General features: G+C 42.2%; 1 protein-coding gene across 2 annotated transcripts in view; it reads right to left on the bottom strand.

Annotated features, from left to right (window-relative positions):
- Nucleotides 1-17,376, bottom strand: part of LOC137328332 (serine/threonine-protein phosphatase 2A 55 kDa regulatory subunit B gamma isoform) — a 338,393-nt gene that overhangs the window by 72,261 nt on the left and 248,756 nt on the right. For both annotated transcript variants that reach the window (XM_067994329.1, XM_067994330.1), the window contains one exon: nt 5,203-5,367. In XM_067994329.1, the coding sequence (XP_067850430.1) occupies nt 5,203-5,367 (165 nt within the window). The remainder of the gene's footprint in view (nt 1-5,202; nt 5,368-17,376) is intronic.

The following is a 17,376-nucleotide window of genomic DNA, read 5'->3' as shown; positions in this document are numbered from 1 at the left end:
GGAGGAGAGTGGGGAATGGCGGGGGGGGTGGGAGAGTGGGGAATGGCGGGGGGGGTGGGAGAGTGGGGAATGGGGGGGGGGGTGAGAGTGGGGAATGGGGGGGGGGTGAGAGTGGGGAATGGGGGGGGGGGGGGGGGAGAGTGGGGAATGGGGGGGGGGAGAGTGGGGAATGGGGGGGGGGGGGGGGAGAGTGGGGAATGGGGGGGGGGGGGAGAGTGGGGAATGGGGGGGGGGGGAAGAGTGGGGAATGGGGGGGGGGGGAAGAGTGGGGAATGGGGGGGGGGGGGAGAGTGGGGAATGGGGGGGGGGGGGAGAGTGGGGAATGGGGGGGGGGGGGAGAGTGGGGAATGGGGGGGGGGGGGAAGAGTGGGGAATGGGGGGGGGGGGGGAGAGTGGGGAATGGGGGGGGGGTAGAGAGTGGGGAATGGGGGGGGGTAGAGAGTGGGGAATGGGGGGGGGTGGAGAGTGGGGAATGGGGGGGGGGGGTGAGTGGGGAATGGGGGGGGGGGGTGAGTGGGGAATGGGGGGGGGTGAGTGGGGAATGGGGGGGGTGAGTGGGGAATGGGGGGGGGTGAGTGGGGAATGGGGGGGGTGAGTGGGGAATGGGGGGGGTGAGTGGGGAATGGGGGGGGTGAGTGGGGAATGGGGGGGGTGAGTGGGGAATGGGGGGGGGGGAGAGTGGGGAATGGGGGGGGGGGTAGAGAGTGGGGAATGGGGGGGGTAGAGAGTGGAGAATGGGGGGGGGTAGAGAGTGGAGAATGGGGGGGGGTAGAGAGTGGAGAATGGGGGGGGGGGTAGAGAGTGGGGAATGGGGGGGTAGAGAGTGGGGAATGGGGGGGTAGAGTGGGGAATGGGGGGGGGGGGGGGAGAGTGGGGAATGGGGGGGGGGGGGGGAAGAGTGGGGAATGGGGGGGGGGGGGGAAGAGTGGGGAATGGGGGGGGGGGGAAGAGTGGGGAATGGGGGGGGGGGGGGGAGAGTGGGGAATGGGGGGGGGGGGGGGAGAGTGGGGAATGGGGGGGGGGTGGGAGAGTGGGGAATGGCGGGGGGGGTGGGAGAGTGGGGAATGGCGGGGGGGGTGGGAGAGTGGGGAATGGCGGGGGGGGAGAGTGGGGAATGGCGGGGTGGGAGAGTGGGGAATGGGGGGGGGGGGGGGAGAGTGGGGAATGGGGGGGGGGAGAGTGGGGAATGGGGGGGGTAGAGTGGGGAATGGGGGGGGAGAGTGGGGAATCGGGGGGGGGGGGGAGAGTGGGGAATGGGGGGGGGGGGGGGAGAGTGGGGAATGGGGGGGGGGGAGAGTGGGGAATGGGGGGGGGTAGAGTGGGGAATGGGGGGGGGAGAGTGGGGAAGAGTGGGGAATGGGGGGGGGGGGGGGAGAGTGGGGAATGGGGGGGGGGGGGGAGAGTGGGGAATGGGGGGGGGGGGGAGAGTGGGGAATGGGGGGGGGGGAGTGGGGAATGGGGGGGGGGGGGAGAGTGGGGAATGGGGGGGGGGGGGGGGGAGAGTGGGGAATCAGGGGGAAAGATGGAGACTGGGGAATGGAGGTTCGGGGAGAGTGGGAGATTGGAGAATGGGCTGGGCATGGGGCCCAGCATTTCCCGCAGAGCCGGGAGCAGCAGCAGCAGCAGCAAAGTGGTGAGTGGGAACCGCACTGAGAGGGAAGCAGCCAGTAAAGGGGTAAGTGAAACTTGGGGACTTTACTGTTGGTAAACAAAGAAAGATTATTTCCACTGGTGGGTGAATGGGGTCCTAGGGAACCAAAACCAAGGATTTTCACTGGAAGAAACAAGAGGGAAAGGAGAAAGAAAGTTCTTGAACTGAGGACTATTAGACTGTGGGATCCTTCACCACATGTGGCTATTGAGGTAGAGACTGAAACTTCATTTCAAATGGAGTTGTATAAATATTTGATCATGTGATCAGATGTTATGCAATCAGGCATCACATGGTCAGATATCATGAGATCAGTATGTCACATGATCAAACCTCCAGGAATGCCTCCAACCAGAGTTGGCAACCCTACCCGACTTCCAGGCTCCCATCCTCCAACAAATTTCTAGGCCACTATGTCATGTTTCTTGTGTATACTTTTAATAACAGATATCCTGAGTAATATCTGTGTAGTTTTGTCAGCAAGTGTCTTTGCAATTCTTTTACCCGATTACATGGAGAAAAAAGGGAAGTATTACCAAGAGGTCGTGGGCTTGCTGAACAAACGGAAATTGGTAACAATATTTGACATGAGAGTTCAAAGGGTCAAAACACAGACATCCCATGGTCATTATTGTGCAAGGACAGCTGCTAGATTCTTGTAAACAAGTCACCTATATAAAATGCACATAGCCACCAAATTGTTAGAACAGGCTCGAGAGACAACTGCGCAGTGAAGTTCCTGAAGTGCTAACCATAACCTTTTACTCTGTAACTTGAAGTGATGCTCTTTATTTTATAGTGCTGATAATAAAAGTCATTAAAGACAATTTGTTGCTGTGAGGTTGATAATCTGGGGTATGTAAGCTTAAGACTCCTATTTATAGGGTCAACACTTGAGATGAAGGCCAACATTCCATTAGCCTTTTTGATTACTTTTTGCACCTGTGCACTAGCATTTAATGATTTGTGTACACGGACACCCAGATCTCTTTGCTCATCCACAGTTCCTCATCTCTTGGCATTTAGAAAATATTCCAATGTGTCATTTTTGGTTCCAAAGCGAATGACCTCACACTTTCCCACTTTGAACTTATTGATATTACTATCGTCAGTGCTCCTCTAAACTTTCCTCTTTTGTTCTTCCTAATCTGTGAATACAACATACGTCTTGAGCTCCTTCCTCTATGCACTGTGTTGAAATCAAGACTGAATGCATTGTCTCCTATTCTAACTCATTAGGGCTAAAATTGCCACTCTAGATGGAAGTATGGCTGAGAGATAGGACTACATGTAGCCTTTACTCTGTGCCCCACACTTGAGTCGAGCGAGACTGTGCCTGTCGAGGTTCTGCACCAGCTGTAATTTCTACCCTTTTCTTTCCCAGACCCTCAGGACTGTGGAATTCTTCACCTCCCTCTGTCAACACCTGCTCATTGAATCTTTAGGCTTTTAAAACCAAACTTTGTGGCATCCAGGTTTAACGTAATTTCTCTTCTGCTCTTTTTCATCTTACTGTTGACCTGAATGACCTTAGCCTTGGTTTAACAATACACAGAATTTTCTGGGGTGTTTAGTACCGCTGTAATTAAAATTTGAACATATAAAGAAATAAACAAACAAACTTGCATTTACACAGTGCCTTTCATGTCCTCAGGATGGCCCACAGTACTTAACAGCCAACAAATTGCCTTTGAAGTACCAGTCACCATTATGTAGGTAAATGCAGCAACCAACTTGCTCACACCAAGATCCCGCAAACAACAATGTGACAAATCACCAATCTGTTTTGGTGTTATTGATTGAGGGATAAATGTTGCCAGGACATGGATAGAACTCCTCTGCTCTTCTTTGAATAGTGCCATGGGATCTTTTACATCTACCCAAGTAGACAGACTGGGCCTCGGCTTAACGTCTCCTCCAAAAGATGGTTCCTCTGACAATGCAGTACCCACTATTATGTTTGCTCCAAACTTCACATAGTAAAACAGTACTGAAATATTACATGTTTTTACCATGTGGAAAACAGAATAGCCTCATTTAAAATTTTAAAAATAACTTGGCCTATAGTTTTATATCTATTATTTTAAGCAGATAACTAGCACATACTAACTCTGGTCAAAAAGAAAGCAAGTGACATAGTAATCCCAGGCCTTTGCCAATGTCTCTGTGAAACTGGTTGCTAGAAGCTATGTAATAGTGACCCAAGGCTCTAATGTGCTCTGACCTTGTGTCTCAGTATCCAACAATAAAAGCACCTATTCCACCAATTGCCAACAGAAAACCAAAACAAAAAGACACACATTTTTGCCACATTACTACCATCATTTTCTCATGCACATGCTAAAATGCTAAAAAAAATTATACAATAAACAGGCAGGTCCCCTCAAATCAAATTAGTTGAAGTGGACAAATTTCTGGATTTTTCAGAATGAAGACAATCTGGATCACATCAGATTCCAAATTCTATCCAGAACTCAGTATTCCAAGTATTATTTTACAGTTTCCTTTACACACACACTTCCTTTAAATACAAAGTCTCTTATTTTAATACTAACCAAGTTCCTCTCAGTATTTATGTATCTGGCAACATTCCCCAAATACGTGATAAGACGATGTCAAGGCAGGTTTCCACCACAGTGCAGTGAAAATACAGACTCCTGATCATTAATTGCTCAATTCAGTTTAACGATTAAACACTGCAGGCCGGCGCATGAACAGTGACAGAAGTAAATAAGCACGGAGAATTGTTTACATGGTTCTGTTTACAGTAGAACATATGGTAGAAATGAGAGCAAGCCGCCCAGCTTATTTGCTTGAATACTGAACCAGGAATTTGTCCATTTTGAATGCGTTAATCTGAGTTAGAATTCCCTGAGCTTAACAGCAGTCCATTACATACTGTAGAACTGTTTATATTCACAAGAATATCTCTGTACTTTTTGTGCATAAATCCAACCCATGAAAATGTTGACCTACATACATTGAATGGGGGCAGAGTACATAACCCAAATTTAAAATTTCCTGCAAGTAAGCAGATGCCCACCTCATCCCAGCATCCAGAAAGATATTGAAAACCAGCTAAAAAAAAAATCATGGTTTTAAGATATTTACGATCATGTAGTTTTAAGATATTTCCAATCATGATGGACGCTGACATAGACCCACCTCCGTGGATTCTCTCGTTTTCCTTGGCTCCCTAGTGAGAGAAACCAAGAGAAATACTGGAACAACTGACATAGCTAGAACAGGAGGAGGTTATCATCCTCAGGCAGCAGGGTCAGAGATTGTGTACTGCCAAAAGCAGAAGAGATGTTTGAGAGACCAATTTGATGGGCAACATGATTTTTCCAAACTGGACCACTGAATTCTCCATCACACAGTTGGCCAAACTCTGACTGAACCATGAAGCAAATTACCACAAGTTAGACCGAACAGATGTAAGGCATCAAAATTTCAGCTAAGCAATAGCAAACTAACATTCTGCTACAGCACCGGTGATTCTAGCATTTCAATTGAAAACCTGCAGCTGGAATTTGAGAACAAATGCTTACGTTTGGCATGTTTATCACACAGTGCAGCTGCCCTCATGTCGCAGAGCCGCAATGTTCCTTTGCTGCTGCTGTAAACCAAGAGGTTACAGTGGTGGGGGTGGAACTCGGCCGCTGTGATCACTTCAGTTAATTCTTCCATGTCTACAGGTTTAATATCTACAATGTCTGGGTTAAAAACTTCATTAAGGAAAAACACAATTACATCGAATTATACTTGTTACATTTATATTTCACAATGGACCATAAAGGTAACACAACATATTACATGAGCAGTGATCTAATGTTCTTGAGTTACTCCAGACACTGTAAGCTCCTAACTGGAACTTCTGAATTAATTGTTCTGAGGGAAAGACTGGCTAATAATACAAGCTACAATCTTGATCAAGAAAATCCATTCAATTAAGTTACTGAGGTTCCTCTTCTTCCTGGTTTACCTCAGCTTCTCTTGGTGTATCAGTGAACTACAAAAAAATAACGAGGGCCACAAAAACACAAGCGAATTACGTTGGCTCCATTAGAATCACAAGTTGTGGGTTTATCATAAAGTGATTTTTCCCAGTGTGTTTACTGTTCATATCTCATGTTCAGTTTTGAGAAAATTCCTACATTTTTCTAAATTTAGAGCCATGAGCTTGTTGAGTCCTTTTTCTTCTTTTCTGGAGATGGGATAGTTTCTGGCTTAACACTTAGCTGTCATGGTCCAACAGAATACTGTCGACTATTGGATTCTCAGTCCGTTCATTCAACTACAGAAACATTCCACCACTATTATTTTCTAGTTATCCCATACAATTGAAAAATACACTCACCACTTAAGGCAATAGAGTAGCTCCGTCAGGCTATGTATGAAGGCTAAGTGTGTAAAATTCACTGTTGTATACATGACAAGTTTCCAAAAAAGAGTAACAGAAATCTGTGAAAAGGACTGGATAGACCTGGAGAGAGATGGAGTACAGTGAGGCTCATCAGATTAAGAGAAAACAGTGCTGGAGACCTGTAAACCTCTCCAGAATTTGCAAATGAAAGCATTGCATGTGTGACATAAAAATCCACGCTCTATCCTTGATATCAAACCACACACATGGAAGAGTAATATCAGCCAAAATGCAAATAAAAGAAATACTACATAATAGTTTGTAATCAGAGTTCCTTGATTTGTTCATTTGGAATCCTACAGAAATGTTAGACTTTGATAAGTAAAATCCTATACATAGTACTCATTCAATTCTTGGGGCTCAATTTCAGCCCCCAAGATCGGATGGGTTGGGGGCGAGGGGGCAGACAAACTCGATGTTTTTGGGAGCGGGCAGACATCTCGGCTAGAACCCGCCCATTTTTGCATTAGACTCAGGCAAATTTGTATGCCTGCGCACAGCAGTCACCAGGAAGTCCCACCCCCACTTAATCCGGCGGGCCGATATTTAAAGGGGCAATGTACCCCATTGAGGTACTTAAGGTACTTTATATTTTGAGTATTGGACACTTACTTTCACGTGGCTTTCCCATTGCTTCCGATTCACGCCTGGTGAAAGCAGGTGGGGAGGGCCAAATCAATGTAAAATTGTAAAAAAAGTTAACATACCTTAAAATCAATGCTGCCTGGACCCCCCCCCCACCACCTCCTCCGATCTCTGATGCTGCTTGAATAGCCCCCCCCCACCCCGATGTCGCCTGAACCCTCCCACTCCGATCTCCGCCGTCTCCTGGATCCTCCCAACCCCCGATGTCTCCTGAACCCCACCCCCTCTGATCTCTAATGTCTCCTCCCTCCACCCTCCGGTCTCCAATGTCTTCACCCCCCCCAACCCAATTTCTTTCCCAACGGCTAATGAGGTCTCTCTCTCTTCCCCCCCCGTCCCCCCCAGATGTGTAGCTCCTCTCTGCCAGGGGGATATCCCCCCTGCCGCTCTCCTCCCACCAACATGATGCCCTTATTCTTCCTACCTATAATTACTGATGTCTGCTTCATAACAAAGCTGTTTGCATATCATCACAAATTGCTTTAGAACTTTACCTGTTGTGCACAATACTTACCTCTTACAGCTGATACATCAAATCTTTCCACTGAAAGTGTCTGTCACTCTAGTGTACCATTATTATTTTCTAGTCATCCCATAAAATTGAGAAATACATTCACCATTGAGGGTGAGACAGTGGCTCTAACTTACAAAATACACAGATTCACTAATGCTTGCACGACAACTCCATGACCTTGCTTGTGCTCGTCTGGGGGTGGGGGAGGTAGGGGGCTCTGAGCAGGAGGCAGCTGCTTGCCTTTAAAGAAATGAAGGGGAATGAAGGCAAACCACTCAAGGCTACTTTCAGATGCTTATTAGTGGCTGCACCAAAGGCATCACCACAAAGATGTGTGAGCAGGTCAACTGTCTTCCTTCCTAGGCGAGGAATGGTGTATGATATTAAAGCCTCAAAAGGAAGAAACTAAATTACAAATGGGATACAAGAAATCCTCAATTCATAGTACCGTAGCCCCTCACAATAATTTACAGCTGTCTAAGCTCTTCTAGCAATAAGTCAGATTTGTGTGCCAAAACTCTGTGGGCTGAGTACAATTCAATAAGTTTTGAATCAGGCAGGATCATGATTAAACAATACTTCCAATTCCAAGTCCCAACAAATTTCTTGGATTCTTTTGGCTTCCACCAGACAAGATTGTTGAGAGTACAAAAAGATCTAGACAATTTATATATGGGGTACCAAAAACTTCTAACAATGATGCACAAAAAGAGAGAGAGCTCCAGGCAATGTGGACTTTTTGGATTGATACAGTGCTGAAGTGCAGCTGTATCAGTTCTTATGTACGTGGCATTAACATGGAGGTCTGGCTTAAGTGCTCGCAGCTATTACCGTGCTGCTCCAAAGATTGACAGCCCAGCCACTTCTCATCAACATTATAGGATGCATCCTAATATAAGCAAGCTTTCTAATAAAGCTCCTGGAACCAATGATCTACATAGAATCTTGCTGTGTTTCTTTTACCTCTAAAAAGCACCACATCAATATCTATTCAGGACATTCCAAACCCAACAGAACTACATTATCAATTTTGAAGAATTATTATTATAATGCAATATAAGCTGACCATGGAATTTCCCACTTAATAACTACAAATTATTTATCAATTAATTTTCAATAACATCGCAATTGTGAATCCTGCAGTGTGAACGTCTTCACATGTGGACAGCAGTCAGCACACTGCTGGAACCTAGTGATGCAAACTGCACCATAAAAACAAAATTAAGTCACCATAAAAGGAATAGTATATTTATGATGAAAACGCATTTCTGACAGTGACTTCAAAGCAGTAATTGAATCTCAGTTTTAAGAACAGTTATAAACTGCTCAGGAGTTAGAATGCCAGCAGAATTCAATGATATAACCATTTTAGAAATATTTATTGCTCTCTGGATCAAAATTTGAAAATAACCGTGACCCAAAAGCATGTAACACAATCATAAAGCAATACCAACATACTATTTGTAATACTGCATACCCCTCAGTTTGCAAGCCAATGTAAAATTTTGGGGGGAAAAAATAAATGAACATATCCAGTCTCAACAAGTGATATTTATACTGACAATATACTGCAAACACAATGCTGCTAACCGATATATTTCAATCCACATAGGTGGTAGCTATTTGAAGTGATTTACTGGCAAATGTATGAAGACATAACGGTACTTGAAGAAGAGCTGGTACAGCTGCAAGACTAACACAATAGGAAAAATATTGCATTTTTCCATTTGTGGCTGCAACTTTTCACTGCAAAGTAGTGTACCTTAGGCACCCATAGCTTCCATTAAGCTATCCAATTAAACTGTAAGGTTACATGATGGATTTATTCCACTCTAATATATTTCAGCCAGTCCCAATCTCTTTTTTTAAATATATAAAATGTTTCCTTTTATATATAAAGAGAGAGAGGGAGAGAAAGAGAGCAGATCTTTTTGGGGGTGGGGGAGGGAAGAATGGTTAGGAGATGAAACATTAAACAACTGTTTCCTAAACAATCACATCATTCTTCAAACAAATACCAACAAATCCATAGTGACCATACTCCATCACCAATTCCCCATAGGAATTAATTAAGATGTGACCTCCATGGAAGACAATAATTATTTCATCAATTAGGAAGTGAGATAATTGAAAAATCAGAACAAAAACATGGTTTGTGAGAAAACAGGTTCTGTACAGAAGTCACCTGTATTGCCAACAGCACTGTTGGTGCTGCAATGAGGAGCGGTCAATTAAGATTAACGGGAATAATTTTATGACCACATGGTTTTATATTTGCATCAACAAAAATTCCATAGTGTCATAAAACATGAAATACACAATGTGACAAGTTTTATGGGAGCAGGATGACTTAATTGCCAAAAATTGACATGATGATTCTATAAAGGCACAAAGATTGCGACTTAGTTACCCCAAAGACCTCAAGACATACACTCTCATATTACGAGGAATGTAGCTCACTCATGAGAAGCCTGGTATAACTGCTAAAAGGGAAATGGTGCTTCTAAAGGTCTAAACTATAGCACAGATCTGGAACAATGCTTGAGACCCAGTTAACCTTTTGAACCAAAAACAGCTTGCATTTATATAGCGCCTTTAACGTAGAAAAACATCCCAAGGTACTTTCCTATTAATCATAAATTAATAACAGAAGACTGATTCCATTAATGGTCTGAACATTTTTCAGTACTGAAAGTTTAATTACTGTTAGTTGTTTTAGGATTACAGTTTAGCTCCATGTTGACGATATTTGACACCCAATCATATCTTAGGCTGACTTCACCCTTAGGCAACCTCAGAGCACGGCAGAGAATGAGGAGAAAATAGAAAATGGGAGTTTTGACTGGGCAGTTAACATATTTAGATATTAAAATTTCTGGGGGAATTTGCTGGTTTGTTTTCTCCCTCTCAGCAGGACTTCAATGGAGAAAAGAGTTATGGCCTCTCAAGTGTTTCTTCCCTTGAAATAATGCAGACACGATGGACTGCCACATAGTGAAGGTATCATGAAAAGCCTATCCTCACACTCAGCATTTAAATTTCTAACTTTTCAGACACAGGTCTGCCCCTTCATGTATCCAGACATGTGCAAAGCTCTCTCCTATACTGCAGATTTTAAATTCCAGCCAGGTAGTAGCTCTAACAAGCTTAAGTCCGACCTGGCTGAAACCTGCAGATACTAGTCTCAGACTGGTAGCTGCAGAATAAATGCACCATAAGAAAATAAATTGCTTTGTTGATACACTTCCATCTTTGGCAGTTGGGTCTTTTCAACTGAAAACAACAGTTGGAGGCCAGTAGGCAGCACACCATGCGTGTGTGTATGTATGAGAATACGCATCTGTGCCAATACCTCATACTAAAGCAATGTGACAGGCAGTGTCACAGCTCCAAGCTCTCATCACTACACAGTTTAGTGGTCAACATCTGTGTTTGATTCAAAGCAGCTTTTTGTTGCTCATTGGTGTCAACTGTCAGCTACCTCAGCTCATGTCTGATGTTGAAAAATCAACCACAATTACAACTATAAATGTAGAAGTGTTTTTTTTAAAAGCAAGAATTTCTAAACGCAATCACCTCGTCACAGCTTTAGAAAACCCAGTGGACACACCCTCGTTTTTTCTTTAAAAATTTGCAAATTACAATTTCTGAAAAAGCAACACTGTACAACTGGACATTAATGAGATTTTCTTTTTTTAAAAAAAGCATGAATGATGGAATTTTTTTTTTAAAAAGCTGGAAATGCATAAGTCGATTAACATATGAAAGAAAAAGACAGGTTCAAATTTTGGTCGTGGCCCTCATCAAAACTGATGAAGCATCTATTATAGGGTCATAGCTGAACCTTTAACTTGCCTGTCGATTTCAAATGCTGCTTTGCATTCCCTTCTTTGTGGAAACAATATTAACATTATTTCAACAGTAAATGTTCTTCCAGATTACTCACAGTTATAATTGTGGGATAAATGTCCAGCCAACAGTAGGAGACCTCTGTATGCTCTCTACAAGTGAGATTTGACCTGAATATACAGAAGTTAAAGGCAGTGGGAAAATGCAATATGTTTGTCAACTGCACTATTTAACCCTGGCTCAGCACTTAAATGTCAAACTATAACTGTGCTTTTATGATTGAATATCTGGTTAGATACAAAGTAAAATAGGACACACCATTTATAATTTACTGTGTCAGACATCTCCTTCCTGCCAAGGAATTGGGTGATGAGCAGTCTTGCATATTGACACAGTGCCCAAGAAACAGCAATATCCAAGATCTTGGGTATGAAGTGAAACTATAGCAACTACACCCTGCTGCACTGCAAATTCTACTGCCATATGCACTAATTTCCACTGGGACCTGCTTCCATTGTAAAAAAAAACATGTAAAAAATAAAATTTCCACCGTTTTTTTTTACTGAAATGAAAATTCCAATGATTTTACAACTAACATCAAAAGAAAATGAGCCAGGCTTTTATGTCCCAGTCATCATTTTGTTCAACTATGATCTCCCAACACAAGATAATGAGGTTGAATTATAAAGCGCCCTGGGTTTTCTTCAGATGTGATGTGCAGATTCTACTGTGCTGCTTGCTAGTAGGAGTAATTCTGCTTTAATAAATTGTAGGCAATTTGGACACAGATTTGTTACTCGCTCAGAATCCAGTCATCTGAAAACATATCCTCTAGAGGTGCAAATGTTGTCATGTTCCAAGTACAAGTGGTTGAAATAATAAATAAGGTATCCAGTGTTTGATTACTAATCAGCAAGGGTCAACTGGGGATAAAGCTGCTGCTACCTGAGTCTCCAGATAATGGAGGCAAAGCCTATCCAAGGTGGATCTAAAGTGCAATGCTAAACAGTAGGACTGGATATGATCAGAGCTGTAATACAGATTCACTGTGACTGTAAGTAATTAAGACAACATTAATGCTGGACATAGAATTTCTCAGTGACTAACTACCAACCACTTCTCAAAAAATCTGCAGTAATCACATTAAATCCTGATCATACATCAATCTCACAGAGAATAATGGCAGTATTCAGCACCAGAACAGACTGCTACTGAAGCACAAAAACAGACCCAAAAGTCAAGGCATAAATCACACACACACAAAACTAAAACCCAAGAACAGCAGATAATGGGCTGATCACGAACATATATTCCAAGGTTTAAGAGGGTAATTACGTTTTGTCTTGCCAATATTCTCCCATCTTTTGAAGGGATTGCCTGACGTTGGAGTATGTTTCCATGGGCGTTAGGTGCCCAAGTGGCATTCTTCATGTGCAGGCATACGTACTGATATACGGTAGGTGATTGAACCACGGGTGAACATTATAACTGAGCCCATTCCTGCCGTCATCCGACACTCACACCAACACTTTCCATAAGGGATCACTGCAAAGTGAGCAGGAGCAGCAATCTTGGCTGATTTTACCCTCCTTTCAGATTCAGGTAACTATAGAATAGAATATGCTGTCCTGTCAATGAATGACCAGAGAACAATGGCTGTGACTTATATCAGACTAATATACTATTAGGTGGTGGATGTAGTGTTAGTGAATGGAATAATGCAAGTTTTCCTCACCTGGAACATTAACCTGGTGATGCAGTAAATGTCTACCCCAGAGTAAAGTTCAATCGGGTTGATCATAGAACACAGAAATAATGCGTCATTCCCTTAGAGGCAAGTACTGAAAAATTCTATGTGTACAGTACAAAAGCCTCCTGTTAATACGTTCAGAGAAATAAACTTAACATTAATGTGTAAAGCTCCCAAAGTCCCTCTAATCTCTCCAGTTTAGCTAAGGCAAAGTATTTTCTGTTGCAGCTATCACAATGTAGATTTAGTGTGCACATGATGTGCAAAACAGAAAACTTCATTTGCCCCCATCACCCAATTTAGTGAAGAAGCTTATCTGCTCTGAGTTAAATTTCTTAAGAGTTCTGCTTTTATGGGTACTTTTATAGAACACCATACATACACAGACCTATGGTAACAGTCAGTGATCTTAGCTCTTCCTGAGGTGAACCAGCTCAGAAGCCAGGAATGCATGGGTAGCCATGGCAACCTTCATCAACTCTCAACACTTATCATAGTAAAATGCACCAACATTCTCCTGAAACATATATCAAAATGACACTTCTAAAAATAATCTCCTAGGATTTACCACTAACTGTGCCTAATTTAAAATGTCCCAAATTGTACAAATTAAACTTATACCAACATGAAAGCAATCTTTCAGGAACAGGACTCATACTAGTACTTTTTTGGTTAGGCAAGTATGAGATACATATGGAACCTCATAATGCCAAGAGCATCCAAACCAAACTGGGAAATCCACATAAGTAGAGATTCTGTTTGATGGATGTAGACCGTGCACACTTCCCTCTCTCCTCTCCACCGCCACCGCCCTCCACCCCCCCTGACATTGGGACATATCCATTTACCTCGGCCCAGTTAACTTGGATACTGGTTGGCAAGAGCCCAGATTTCAGCATTGCCAAAAATGCACATGGGGCAGTTAAACTGCTGGAGTATAACCAGTTTACCAGCACATTTGAGCAATAAAGCCTCAATTTCCCATTCTGTACTCACACCAACTTTTTCACTAAAATTGGCAAAAGGAGGAATCCCCCCACCCCCACATAACTTTCCCAAACACATGATGGACCAAAAACATTTCACTTACTGAAAGTTAAAAAGACCCATTGAACTATACTTGCTATACAGCAATTTCCCCACTGAATCACTACTCTAAAATACCAGCATCGTACTTTTACAAAAGCACCTGGTCCTCTTACAGAGATTAGCGTAAAGATTAGCGATCACTGGACAACATCCAATGTATTTCAACACCCTGCACCAACACACTCATGGGGGCATTTTCACTTTTGGCGATAGCGTAAAATAGGCGATATCGGATCTGCCACCCGTTATACATCGCGCCTGAAGTTAATGGAAAGGAAAATCAGTCGGGTGTTTAACGGGCAGCCTATGTGATATTGCCCATTTTACACTTGCCATTAGTTAAAATTCTTTCCCCCTGTCCCCCTCCCTACTATGGAACACATTCTCATGCTGTTTTGGGGCTCAGAGAGTATGTTCAACTAAATGGAATGAAGCTTCTTGAGGGATGCATCACAGAGTATTGGGAAAACAGAGATCAGACGAGTCACTTGAGCCTTAGATTCGCACTAACCATAAAACGCCAAACCTCACCAGCGAGACCCAGCAGGGGAACCCATTCTTCCCTTGCATCTTTGCCTTAACTATAGGCCACTTGTCAAAGAAATCCAGATCAGTCTAGATATACACAGAATCAGTATATTTTATGTAATGTACATTTTGTCAATTACACAAAAAAAACTGTATATTGGCATGGTCAGAATAAAGTTTCTAATTTTACATAAAATTATATAAATTAATCTTTGGCCAATGAACATTTATTGTCAATATTTAACTGAGAATGCAATTTGATCTTTAAATTTGATGTTTGTGTAGAAAAGTGACTGAAAGTGGCCTGTAATGCTTGTTTACGTTTAAAATATGAGTGCTTTAAAATTGGTTCAAATAATGTTCACTATTTGCAGCAAATTTATTCCCACGTCAAGAATCCTGATCCCAGATTTTGATATAATAGTTCTATAGAAATTATATTTTGGTGGCCTAAAATACATAATGGTACTTAGTTCCCCTTTAAAGAACTGTTATCCTCTCAGCTCATTTTAATGCACACTGTGGCTCACTTCCACATAACAAAATTAGTCTCTCGGGGACACTGAAAATTCCAGTTAGTCATTAATGCATGCTACCAAGGCCAGGCCCACATCCATCAGAATATGAAATGACCACTTTAGACATTCAGTGGCTTCGGATGAGTACACAGTGAAAAGAGTAACATAATTGTCATGGAAACACAGTACATTCTCCCTCTTTTGCCAGTAATCTGAAAGCAGCACTTATCAGTGCATTGCCAAAAGTGTTATTTTTCCAACACTCAGTTGATAATGACCTGCACACTACGACACTGTGGCTTTGCTGCAAGCCATTTTAGATTGAACAGCAGTAATGAGACCTCAGTTCTGAGCTCTCTTCTGGGCATTATTATGCAAGAAAGTCACTGCCACACAGTACTTAGCAGTTAATATAGTTTTCAGTACAAAGGTACTTGGATGGAATAAGCCAGCCTCCACTTACATTTTCAAGTTGATATGATCCAAGGTGACTCTAGCTCTTCAAACTCAGACTTGAGTTTCACTCCCTCCCACCTCTACAATAGTGGAGGGAGTGAAAACGAGACAGTCTGTCTCACTGGCAAGTTATTTTTGATAGGACTCGTTTGGATTTCTTGAAAGTAAAAATTACCTCTACTTCTCTTACTAGCAGACAAATGTAAATAAATTGATTAAAAATATAGATGCTGTTCAACTCAATTAAACTAGCTGGACCACCCATGTTCAGGTGACAAGTCCCCACACCCCTAAATAAAAACATTAATTTACTGGTAAGCCTAAAAAGGCTTGCGAAACAGAATCTTTGGTAATAGCAACATATTAATATTGATATACTGCTACTAGACACATGAATATCGATTTTATTGAAAAAAGGAAACAGTTCAATGACATTTATCCTTTCTTGCTTGTCTTTTAAATACTTTTTTATTGATGACCATTGTGCAGCAGATTGGCAATCAATCCATTTGCTCTGTAGTAACCGTCCGCATTGACCCAGCAATCACTTTTAATGCTGAAAAATACACAAGCTTTAAATGGTGCAACTAATTAGGTCTATGGCTTCTCAAAAGTGTAATTGAGAAGATAGCTGTTTCTTTCAAAGACCTTCTCTGTACAATGGAACAGCGTGCACATGATGATCATGATTCAGCAAAGGAAGCAGAATTCCTGTCTGGACACCAACCTTAAACAAGTGCATTTCAATCTCTATAAACTCCTGCACACCATATCCAACCAAAATATACCACTGCCCTTAGAATTTCAACTGGTTCCACGTTATAAGTTTTTGGATGGCAAAGCGATATCAGACATAAACCTTTAAAGTTTAATCTACCTTACCTGAAAGACCCCACCTCATTCCTTTCCTTTCTCTAAAATCTTGTTTTACCTTTTCATTCTAACAATAATAATGGCAAATAAAAACAAATGTAATAAACATAAAATAAAGATGTATCTGGAAAAATTATCTAGTTTCCCATCCAGCCTCATCAAAATGCACAATTGAGAATGTGAACTCTTAATAACTACATTTTCTGTTTAAAAGAAAATAGTTCTGAGCAGATATTTGGTATAGAATTAACATGCTTGTTTTAATGGTTAATGGAACATTGGAGTACAAACGGTCCTTAATATGAAGTTATATTCAGATGAACTCCTCCCGGATTACTGCAGGTATCGCTTAAAGTGTACTGTAGCATATAGCCAGAAAAACCCTTTTCCTCTCCTGAAATCATTGTGTATGGATCTATGGATGACACAGCTGCTTGAAAGACTCTAGTCAAGACAATAAGCAAAAATCTACTGTAACATCACTCAACATCATCAGTACTAATTTTCTTTGAGTTGACCCACCGCAACCTCAATCAGCAGGGTAAAATCTGGGCAATTCCACAGCAGCCTGCAATCTGAAAAAAGTACAAACATCAGCAAAGAATGATATTCAAACTGAGGTCTCCTAATGGAGAATCGACTTCAATGGAAGGGAAATTGGGCGGGGTATACAACGGATGTCCGAGCTGCAACCATCCGTTTTGCACTACTGCTAAAGTTAAATTTTACCCCCTCCATATCTGTTATATTCCTTAAAGTTTAAAGGCCAGCACTATGCCTCATTAATACTGTTGCTTACACTATAGTTAGCAGTAGAAGCTAGAAGTGCTTGTGCAACTTCAGTGCTTGACGTAGTTTTCTGAGAGATCAATTTTGCTGTTACATCCATTTTCAAATGACCAGCATTTGATGTTTAATTTTGAATCAAGTGTGACAGATATAATCAAAAGGTAAATCTGATTCAAAGTCAAATCTATAGTAACAAAAATGAAAGTACTGCAAAAAGAAAACGGATCATTGAGCTACTTTTATCCACTGTTGCTACATTATTACAATCCTTCAGCTTCAGAGGAGCAT

This window comes from Heptranchias perlo, chromosome 1 (genome assembly GCF_035084215.1).
Source record: "Heptranchias perlo isolate sHepPer1 chromosome 1, sHepPer1.hap1, whole genome shotgun sequence".
Classification (NCBI taxonomy): Eukaryota; Metazoa; Chordata; class Chondrichthyes; order Hexanchiformes; family Hexanchidae; genus Heptranchias; species Heptranchias perlo.
Note: the sequence above shows the minus strand (reverse complement) of the source record. Positions and strands in the feature narration are given on the sequence as shown.